The following is an 11,534-nucleotide window of genomic DNA, read 5'->3' as shown; positions in this document are numbered from 1 at the left end:
AGTGAGGAGGAGGAGGAGCCGAATTGCGTCCCTTTTGTGTGGCTGTCAGGTGCTCCTGCCAACGGGATGAGTGGTGGGAGGTTAAGTGGCTTGTCCGGCACGTGGTACCCAAATGGTTGGTGGTTTTTCCACGCTTGATCTGCTTGAGGCAAAGTTTTCAAAGCCCCCATATATTATGTGTTGTGTCAGGGGGCCCCCATACATAATATATGGGGGCCCCTGACACGACACATAATATATGGGGGCCCCCTGACACGACACATAATATATGGGGGCTCCTGACACGACACATAATGTATGGGGGACTCCTGACACGACACATAATGTATGGGGGCCCCTGACACGACACATAATGTATGGGGGGCCCTGACACGACACATAATGTATGGGGGCCCCTGACACGACACATAATGTATGGGGGCCCCTGACACGACACATAATGTATGGGGGCCCCTGACACGACACATAATGTATGGGGGCCCCTGACACGACACATAATGTATGGGGGCCCCTGACACGACACATAATGTATGGGGGCCCCTGACACCACACATAATGTATGGGGGGCCCCTGACACATCACGTAATGTATGGGGGCCCCTGACACGACACATAATGTATGGGGGGTCCCTGACACGACACATAATGTATGGGGGGCCCTGACACGACACATAATGTATGGGGGCCCCTGACACCACACATAATGTATGGGGGCCCCTGACACCACACATAATGTATGGGGGCCCCTGACACTACACATAATATATGGGGGCCCTGATACGACACATAATGTATGGGGGCCCCTGACACGACACATAATGTATGGGGGCTCCTGACACGACACATAATGTATGGGGGGCTCCTGACACGACACATAATGTATGGGGGCCCCTGACACGACACATAATGTATGGGGGCTCCTGACACGACACATAATGTATGGGGGGTCCCTGACACTACACATAATATATGGGGGCCCTGATACGACACATAATGTATGGGGGCCCCTGACACCACACATAATGTATGGGGGGTCCTGACACGACACATAATGTATGGGGGCTCCTGACACCACACATAATGTATGGGGGGTCCCTGACACGACACATAATGTATGGGGGCCCCTGACACCACACATAATGTATGGGGGCCCCTGACACCACACATAATGTATGGGGGCCCCTGACACCACACATAATGTATGGGGGCCCCTGACACTACACATATTATATGGGGGCCCTGATACGACACATAATGTATGGGGGCCCCTGACACGACACATAATGTATGTGGGCTCCTGACACGACACATAATGTATGGGGTCCCTGACACGACACATCATGTAAGGGGGCCCTGACACGACACATAATGTATGGGGGCCCCTGACACGACACATAATGTATGGGGGCCCCTGACACGACACATAATGTATGGGGGCCCCTGACACGACACATAATGTATGGGGTCCCTGACACGACACATCATGTATGGGGGCCCTGACACGACACATAATGTATGGGGGGTCCTGACACCACACATAATGTATGGGGGCCCCTGACACCACACATAATGTATGGGGGCCCCTGACACGACACGTAATGTATGGGGGCCCCTGACACGACACATAATGTATGGGGGGCTCCTGACACGACACATAATGTATGGGGGCTCCTGACACGACACATAATGTATGGGGGGGTCCTGACACGACACATAATGTATGGGGGGCTCCTGACACGACACATAATGTATGGGGGGCTCCTGACACGACACATAATGTATGGGGGGTCCTGACACGACACATAATGTATGGGGGGTCCTGACACGACACATAATGTATGGGGGGTCCTGACACGACACATAATGTATGGGGCCCCCCCAGACACAACACATAATGTATGGGGGCCCCTGACACATCACGTAATGTATGGGGGCCCCTGACACAACACGTAATGTATGGGGGCCCCTGACACATCACGTAATGTATGGGGGCCCCTGACACCACACGTAATGTATGGGGGCCCCTGACACAACACGTAATGTATGGGGGCCCTGATACGACACATAATTTATGGGGGCCCTGATACGACACATAATTTATGGGGGCCCCTGACACATCACATAATTTATGGGGGCCCTGATACGACACATAATTTATGGGGGCCCCTGACACCACACATAATATATGGGGTCCCTGACACGACACATAATGTATGGGGGCCCCTGACACGACACATAATGTATGCGGGCCCCTGACACGACACATAATGTATGGGGGCCCCTGACACGACACATAATGTATGGGGGGCCCCTGACACGACACATAATGTATGGGGGCCCCTGACACCACACATAATGTATGGGGGCCCCTGACACCACACATAATGTGTGGTGTCAGGGGCCCCGTGTTCCCAGCAGTTTAAGTCACAGTACTCAATGATTACCTCAGAGAGCGCCTCCGGCCGCAGGGCAGGGGTCGCTGTTGAGGACTCAATAGACCCAGCCGCTTGCATCAGGCCGGTTTTTCCTTTGTTTCCTACTCTATGGTCGTGTAAGTAAAGGTGACATTGTCTCTTGTCGCCCGCTTCAGTCTCTCCGCGGTGGCCATTTTCTGGTAGACCTACTGCAACTCACTCCAACGGCATCGGCCTCTTAAAAATGGCGCCTGCTCCGGAGACAGATCTTAGCAGCGGTTCAGACAACTAGGAAACCTCTGTGGCTGGGTGTCATAGCCAGGCGGCGGAGGTGACCCTCGGGTGTTCGGGAAAAGATGGGCGCTCATCTGGTGCGGAGATACTGGGGGGAGCCCGAGCCGGACCCCCTCACCATGCCGACCAGTCCTATCGGAGAGCAGTTCCAGGAGAGGGGTGTGTGATCTGTGTGGGGGAGGGACTACTACTCCCAGCATGTCCTGAGTAGTCTGTCAGTCTCATATGACACTGTGGAGGGGACTACTACTCCCAGCATGTCCTGTCTGAGATGGGGGAAGAATGGTCAGTCCCACTGGACACTGTAGAGGGACTACTATTCCCAGCATGTCTTGTCTAGGGGGGTTCTGTCGGTATCAATATGCAATATAGAGGGACTACTACTCCCATTATGTCATGCCTGAGTGAGGTGTGGAGGAGGGGGGTAATGACATCCAATGTACAGTATAGGGACTACTACTCTTAGCATGTCCCGTATGGGGGGGGGGAGGTCTGTCAGCCCCCTTGGACACTATAAAAGGACTACTACTCCCAGCATGTCCTGTCTGGAGTTGTCAGTCCCTAAGGCCACAGTAGATGGACTACTACTCCCAGCATGTCATGTGTAGGGTAGGTGGGGGGGGGGGGGGGTCTATTGGACATTATAGAATGAGTTCTACTCCCAGCATGTCCTGTCTGTGAGCCCCAGAGTGCACTATAGAGGGACTACCACTCCTATAATATTTTGCCTATGGTGTGAGTAGGGGGTCTGTCTCATATGGAACTGTGGAGGGGACTACTACTCCCAGCATGTCCTGTCTGGGGGGGGGGGGGGTCTGTCAGTCTCATTGTGCTATATAGAGGGACTACTACTCCCAGCATGTCCTGGGGGGGGGGTGTGTGTCAGTCTCATTGTGCTATATATAGGGACTACTACTCCCAGCATGTCCTGCCTTAGATTGGGGAGGTGGAGAATCATCAGTCCCACTGGGCACTGTAGAAGGACTACTACTCCCAGGATTCCCTGTCTGGGGGATCTGTCGGCCTCAATGTGCAATATAGAGGGACTATTAGTCCTAGTGTCTGGGACGGGGGTTGCCAGGTAGCATTGGGGTGTTATAGAATGGACTACTGACTCCCAGCATATTTCTGTCGGGGAGGAGTTAAATTGGACACCATAAAGGGTCTACTACATCCAGCATTATCTGCCTGAGATCCGGGGGGGGGGGGGGGTGTTAGTCCTATAGGGCACTACTACACCCAGCATCACACCATGTCCTGTCAGGGGGAGGGGACACTGTCGGTCCCTAAGGGCATTATAGATGGACTACTGCTCCCAGCATTTCATGCCTGAGGTGTGGAGGCGGGGGGAAAATGACACTCATAGTATACACTATAACGCTATTAGGGACTACTACTCTCAGCATGTCCCGTATGGGGGGGGGGGAGGTCTGTCAGCCCCCTTGGACACTATAGAAGGACTACTACTCCAAGCATATCCTGTCTGGAGGTGTCAGTTCCTAAGGGCACAGTAGATGGACTACTACTACCAGCATGTCATGTGTAGGGAGGGGGGGGGGTCTATCACATTTCTATCCAGCATTATAGAATAAGTACTACTCCCAGCATGGAGGGAGGAGGGTGGAGAATCGGCTTGGTCTTTTAGTCCCTTTGGGGACTATAGACAGACTATTACTCCCAGCATGCCCTTTCTGGAGGGGGGGGGGGGGTGGAGTTATCAGTCCTATAGGGAACTTTAGATGAACTACTACTCCCAGCATGTCCTGTCTTTAGGGAGGGGGAAGTTTCAGTCCCATAGAGAACTATAGAGGAAGTAATACTCCCAGCATGTTCTCTCGGAGGTGTGGGGGGGGGGGTGTTTGCAGCCCCTGCATGCACTATATGGAGGACTACTACTCCCAGGATACCCTGGGGGGGTGGTATTTCAGAATGATCTGCTTGTGGGAGCCCAACTCCAGACAGAACAGTTTTATTTTATTCTGAATGGGGGGGGGGGGGGGTTATTTTTTATTGCCCGCTGTGTCCTCATTGGAGGGAATTTCTCCTAATTTCCGATCTCGGAGACGTAACAAAAAGTGAGAGAAATCCCTTCCTAGCCTGGTGTCCCCTCTGTAGGATTTCCCCGCACTTCCTGTTTCCTGGGGGAGAGTCTCCCTGGATGTAGGATTGGATGCACCCCACCCCCTCCTGGTATTTCCCCCCCCCACTATATAACATTGATCTCTCCCTCTCTCTGGCAGGTGATGGTGGCCACCGCAGAACAGATGGACATGGCGAACCTGCCGTTGGCTCAGCGGGACTACTGCGCCCATCATCTCATCAAATTCATGAAGTGTAAAAGGGACATGTGGCCCAATATCTTGGCCTGTACGGACGAGCGCCACGAGTGGGAGTACTGCCAGCACCTGGAGTGAGTATCCCGCCATTTATAAAGGGGCACTCCGGGCAAGACCCCTCCCCCTCGGGAGGACTCCGGGCATTACCCCCCTTGGAGACTCCAGAACTGTCCTGACCTTTAACCAATGGTTATGACCCCCCCCCCGCCACAAGTAAAAATCAATATTTATTGCTACAATATGATTTAAAACCTCCAAATATATATATATATTTTTTTTTTATTTTTTTTAGCAGAGACCCTAGAGAATACAATGGCGGTCGTTGCAATATTTTATGTCGCTCGGTATTTGCGCAGCGCTCCTTCAAATGCATTTTTTTTTCTATAATGTGAAAGATGACGTTACGCCGAGTAAATAGATACCCAACATGACAGACTGCCGTCCGTAAAATCTCCCATAGACAACATTTTAAAACATTTTGTTTATATATGTTACGCTCCCCCCCCCCCCCCCCCCCCCCCTTGCTTTTTTATTTTAATAAAGGAATTGTCAAACTGTCTGTTTTTATTACATTTTGACACTTTTTGGTGAGTGAGTACCCCATATTCCTTCACATGGGGAATGTTAAAGGGGTCTTCCAGATTCCGATAAGCCCCGCCCGCAGACCCTGACAACCACTGGCCATGGGGACAAGGTGCTTTAGGATGGGGGGGTCCCAATAAAGCGCCCCCCCCCCCCCATGTTGAGAGCATGTTGCCAGGTATGGTTCAGGACTGGGGTGGAGGTGGGGGGGTCGGTCATCTGACCTGCCAGGCTGCATGCTTGGATAAGGGTCTGGTATGGATTTTTTGGGGGGGGGACCCCCACACTGACTTTTTAATTTGGCTATTGGCCAAAGCTAATCACATGGTACAGATGGACTGTGATTGGCCCAGTCCGTGGAAATGTGATCATACTGACCAATCGCAGCTAGCAGCACAATTGCACCCCATGGATGGAATGAAAGGAAGACCTGCATTGTTTACAACTGTCATGTGATCTGCTGTGATTGGTCACATGGTACCCGCAGCGAGCCGGTACACTGATCAGTCACTGGCCATGTCTGCTGGACGCAGCGTGCGATCCGCTTGGACGTCACATGATGTCCACTAGAGCTGCACGATTAATTGTTAAGAATATTTATTTGCGATTTTATTATTTTTATTTTCATTGCAATCTTGACAAAGTATTTCCCAATTCTTTCTATGCAGAGAATTCTCTCTGCACTGCTGAAGCCGTCAAAAGAAAAGGGGGGGGGGGGGGGGGACTGTCAGTCTGCCAAGAATCACAACATTCTTTAGCAGTGGAACTTAAAGCGGAGTTCCACCCAAAAGTGTAACTTCTGCTCATCGTATTATACAGGTATCTACACCCACTTCCAGGAATAGGCTCCCGTGGGAGTCCCCCCCCCCCCCCTCCCCCCGTTTGTCTCCTGGGAAACACACAGGTCCCCAGGAGATGGCGAGGAACACTTACAACACGCAGCGATATCTTTTTTTTTTTTTTTTGGTGGATTCCCTCTTTAAGTAGAAACATTGAAACAATTTTGTCCTTTAGATCAAAGGAATAGACTTTGGTGTGAAAATGAGGGAAGTTTAACCATTTAAAGCGGAGGTCCACCCTAAAATGGACCTTCCGCTCATCGGAATCCTCCCCCCCTCCGGCGCCACAATTGGCACCTTTCAGGGGGGAGGGGGGTGCAGTTACCTGGATAATCCAGGTATTCTGCACCCACTTCCGGGATAGCTCTCTCTGCGGAAAGGGGCGTAGATTACGCCCCTTTCCGCAAGTGCCCGGCCCTTCCGCAAGTGCCCCGCTGCCCTGGGAAACGCACAGATCCCAGAGACAGCGGGGACCGTCCTTATTGTGCAGCGCAACTCGCGCATGCGCAGCAGGGAACCGGGAAATGAAGCCGAAAAGCTCCACTTCCTGATTCCATACCCAAGATGGCGGCGGCAGCACCCGAGTGACGATCGAGAGATCGGCTTCGGGTGCCGACATCGCGGGCGCGCTGGGCGGTAAGTGTCACTATTTTAAAGTCAGCAGCTGCAGTATTTGTAGCTGCTGGCTTTTTAAAAAAAAAAAAAAAGAAAAAAAAAAAAAAACGCGCAGTCCCGGCGGACTCCCGCTTTAACACCAAACCTTTTTCTGACATTTTGTTGGTTTCAAATTAAAATCTTTTTTTTTTTTTTTTTGTTAGAAAATTACTCAGAACCCCCCCCAACATTTTATATATATATATATATATATATATATATATATATATATATAAAAATGTATATAAGTAGAGAAGAAAATGGTTGTTGCAATATTTTATGTCACACTGTATTTGTGCAGTCGTCATCAAATGCAATTTTTGGGGGAAAAAACTAGCCAGTAAAGTTAGCCCAATTTTTTTTTTCTTTTTGTATAACGTGGAAGATTTTATGCCGCGAGAATCGTGATCTTTTTATTCTAAGCAAAAAAAAAAATTGTGATTCTCATTTTGACTGGAATTGTGCAGCTCCACCTGGATCAACGAGACACCGCCCCCCCCCCCCCCCTATGCCTGTTTTTACAGGCTGGGCAGGAAGTGGTTAAACATTTTCATCTGCCCCTTTTTGTGTGTGTGTGTGTGTTTTTTTTTTTTTTCTGCACATTGACCGTCTTTCTGCTTTCTGTTTCCTCTCCCCCTCCTCCTCCAGTTACGTCCAGCGAATGAAGCAGTACGAGCGGGAACGGCGCCTCCTAGTGAGGCAAGCGCGCAAAGAGCAAAATGGTAGCCGAGTGACGTCCGTCCGTTTTCTCCTCTCTGAGTGGAGGAATAAATCATTCAATTACTTTATAATAAAGATTTCTCTTATGGTGATGCCGATTTTCTGTGTTTTTTTTTTTTTTTTTTTTTTTGTTGTTTGTGCAATTGTTGCATCATTCATATCCTAACCAAAAACTTAAAGCGGTGAGTAAACCCAGTTTCAAAAAAACACTTACTTTCCCGGCATGCCGGAAATGCTAACTTTCACATTGGTTGTGCTCTCAACCAAACTTTCAAACCATCCAATGGCTGATGTCATAACTGATCACATGTGCAGCATTATGGCAGTTGAAGAATTATTAGAGGCCAAGATGGCGGCTTCCTTGACTGAAAACGATAGAAGGATTTACTTCCACTTTAAGAAAAGATGGGCAGCCAAGCATGGGGGGGAAATCACTGGCGTGAATTAAACTTTATTGTCCCAGAGACAAAGAACACAGCTCTGTGTGTGGGTGTGTGGTCAAGGAAGGTCTTCATGGACCTTCAATTTTTATTTTTTTTTTAAACTCGCAAAGATGGCGGGTATCGTAGGTTGAAGTGGAACGTTAGTTAGAAAATTAAGTCCTGCCAGGTGACTTCCGGCTGGTTCTTTTTTTTTTTTTTTTTCTCGTACATCACGTGACACAGAGACTCAGTAATTAGTGATGGGTTATAGGGTATCACTAGGTGATTGGACACTGGCACACCCTAAACAGGAAGTTCAATTCCCCATATAACCCCTCCCCCCCCCTACTGGAGGTACCTCCAGTGTTTTAGGTGTTGGTCACAACTAAAGATGTGCTGTGCTGAGCTCCGCTGGAATATCCTTAGCCCTTGTACACACGGTCGGAGATTCCGACGGAATGTGTCCGATCGGAGCGTTTTGTCGGATATTCTGACTGTGTGTGGTCTGCATCGGACTGTTTCCGTCGGACCAAATTTTCCAACTTGCCGGAAATATTTTCCGACAAAATGCTCCGATCGGACATACTCCGATCATGTGTAGAGAATTTTGATCGGACCAAGTGCCACGCATGCTCAGATCAAATTCCTACATCAAAGCTATTGGCTACTAGCCTGAACGTAGTCCCATCGTAACGAAATTACGTCATCACGTTCTGAAAGATCGGATTTTCCGACAACTTTGTCCGACCGTGTGTATGCAACAGTTTCGGACAAAATCCGACGGATTTGGTTGTCGGAATCTCCGATCGTGTGTACAAGGGCTTACTGGGGCCAGATACGCAACCGGATCCATTCAAAGTGTCTTTTCCAGACCAAATTGGATGGTACCCGGGCCTCGTGTACGAAGAAACTAGGTTTTACCTGTAACACTTCTCTTTTTAGAGAGCTGGACCCTGGGATCCAGTATTTGTTTTTTTCAGCCACACTCCTGGCAGGGTGCTTTACGGGCCCAGAACTGCGGATCCCCCTATTCAAGGGGGCCCCAGTCTCTGAAGGTTTTTTTTCCTAACGGAGCCCACCGTGAGAGGTGAAGATTGGGTCTGTTATTCAGACCCTGCAGCTGGATAAGGTAAGGAAAGACTCCTCAAGAATTTTTCTAATTCAAGTAGGTTTTCTCCTTTTAAGTAAATGTATGCTATGCCTATAGTCGCCACCGGGGGGCTGCCAAGAGCACATGCCTGATCTGTCTGCTTGGTGTCCATGCTCTATGCTCCTCCAGCCATGCTCCAGGAAGGATGAAGGTAAGGGTTTTTTTTTTTTCCTTCTGGGATTCTCACTCCACGGATTAGGGGACTGAGACAGGCCTGGGCAGAGAGCGGTATTATACCGCAGCAGCCACCGCCATTACAGCGGTTTCACATCCACCGGCCCTTCCCTTTCCTCTGCCCCAGCCTCCCCTCTATGCTTGCCAGCAGGGTTAGAGCCTCTGCTCGCACGGGAAAAGCTCATTTTTAAAAACAAGCAGGGGGGGGGGGCAGAGCACTAGGCTACACAGGCTTTAAAGTGCACTCTTTTTCAGATGCACACAGCCTATGGAGGGACACAGAGCTGACAGGCGCATGTGAGTGAGGGAGACGCAGGCATTCCCAGGCAACATTTACTTAGGCACCAGACTGAGTCTTAAGCCTCATACACACGGTCGGACTTTGTACAAATTTTTCCGTGGACTTTTGTACAAAGGGCGTGGTCCACAAGTTTATATTGCATACACACGGTCAGACTTTTTGACAACAAACACGAACGTAGTGATGTCACAACGTACTGACGCCACTTCAAAAGAGGACGTTCAATGACTCCAGCGCCGCCTTTGGTCAACTTCTGTATTGTAGTCTGATCTTTTGCATTGGTTCTGAGCATGCGTGTTTGTACCTTGTACAAAAGTCCGATGCTTTTGCGTACACACGGTCGGACTTTGCTCCATCGGACTTTTGTTGCCAGAAAGTTTGTCCGTTCGCACAGCCAACAAAAGTCAGATGAAAACAGAAAAAGTTTGTCCGATGGAGCGTACACACGGTCGGATGTTGCTCCAAAACAGCGAATTTGCATGTTTGTTGTCAAAAAGTCAGACCGTGTGTACGGGCCTTTAGTAGCAGCGCCAGTTGCTGAACTACAGTTCTCTGCAGTCAGTGCATTTTTTTTGTGGTACCTCTACCTTTTGTTGCTTTGCACTATGGGTAGAAGAGGTACAAGTACCCCGAAGAATAGGGGCTCTAAGGGGTCCCCTTCAGGCTCTGAGGACCCCCCCTCTGCAGCACCCCCCCCCCCCCCCCGTAGGACTTGGGGAGGCTGGCCAGGGAGAGCCGTCAGGGGCTGCAGCTGCTTCTGGCACTTCAGCGCCTGTATACATTACACAGGAGGTTTTTTCCTCAGCCATAAACGGTTTAAAGGAAAGATTTGTGGCCTTAATCACATCTTCACTCAGTGGAAGAAAACGCACAAGGCCCCCCTCTGTCACCCAGGACCCTCAGAGTGAGGAACTCTGGGATAAAGGAGAGGAATCCCCCTCAGAGGATCGGGAGGAATCTGATGATTCCACTTCTGAGGAATCTAGTGGAGAAGGGCCCTCTTCAGCTTTTCGGAATGAGAAGATGTTGGTGCAAATTCTTGCTGGATTGGTCCGCTCCACGTTTAAGTTACCCGTACCTGAGCCAGTTAAAGAACCCACTTCTTCTCTGGGTTCACTGAAACCTCCTCAAACTGCACATGCTTTTCCTGTGCGTGGTTTGCTGGAAAGGCTTATCTATCCCGAGTGGGATCACCCAGATAAAAAAAAATTTCCTGCTAAAAAGTTTTCTACACTTTATCCTATGGAGGAAAAATGTACTAAGATGTGGGGTATACCGGCAGTTGACGCTGCAATTTCCTCCGTAAACAAAAGCCTGACTTGTCCTGTTGACAACGCTCAGATGCTTAGGGCTCCAACTGATAAGAAAATGGAATTCCTATTAAAAAATTAAATTTTTATCATTTTTTTCCCACAAATAGAGCTTTCTTTTGGTGGTATTTAATTACAGCTGGGAGTTTTATTTTTTGCTAAACAAACAAAAAAAGATGCAAAAAAATCAATAAAAAATCATGTTTAATAGTTTGTTATAAAATTTTGCAAACAGGTCATTTTTCTCCTTCATTGAAATGCGCTGATGAGGCGGCACTGATAGGCGGCACTGGTGGGCACTGATAGGTGGCACGGATGGGTGGCACTAAGGGGCACTGA

At 49.5% G+C, this 11,534-nt stretch overlaps 1 protein-coding gene across 1 annotated transcript; it reads left to right on the top strand.

The window, feature by feature from the left end:
• The first annotated feature begins 2,688 nt into the window (after positions 1–2,688).
• LOC143929560 (NADH dehydrogenase [ubiquinone] 1 beta subcomplex subunit 7-like) lies at positions 2,689–8,004 on the top strand. The gene is made up of 3 exons (XM_077453439.1): positions 2,689–2,868; positions 4,948–5,117; positions 7,767–8,004. Exons 1-3 carry the CDS (start codon positions 2,770–2,772, stop codon positions 8,002–8,004), a joined length of 507 nt encoding a protein of 168 aa, XP_077309565.1. The 5' UTR covers positions 2,689–2,769.
• Positions 8,005–11,534: the final 3,530 nt, after the last annotated feature.

The sequence above is a fragment of the Lithobates pipiens genome, unplaced genomic scaffold (genome assembly GCF_037356315.1).
Source record: "Lithobates pipiens isolate NorthernLeopardFrog02 unplaced genomic scaffold, aLitPip1_a1.2 Scaffold_24, whole genome shotgun sequence".
Taxonomy (NCBI): Eukaryota; Metazoa; Chordata; class Amphibia; order Anura; family Ranidae; genus Lithobates; species Lithobates pipiens.
The sequence above is the reverse complement of the archived record's forward strand: the minus strand, read 5'-3'. Positions and strand labels throughout refer to the sequence as shown.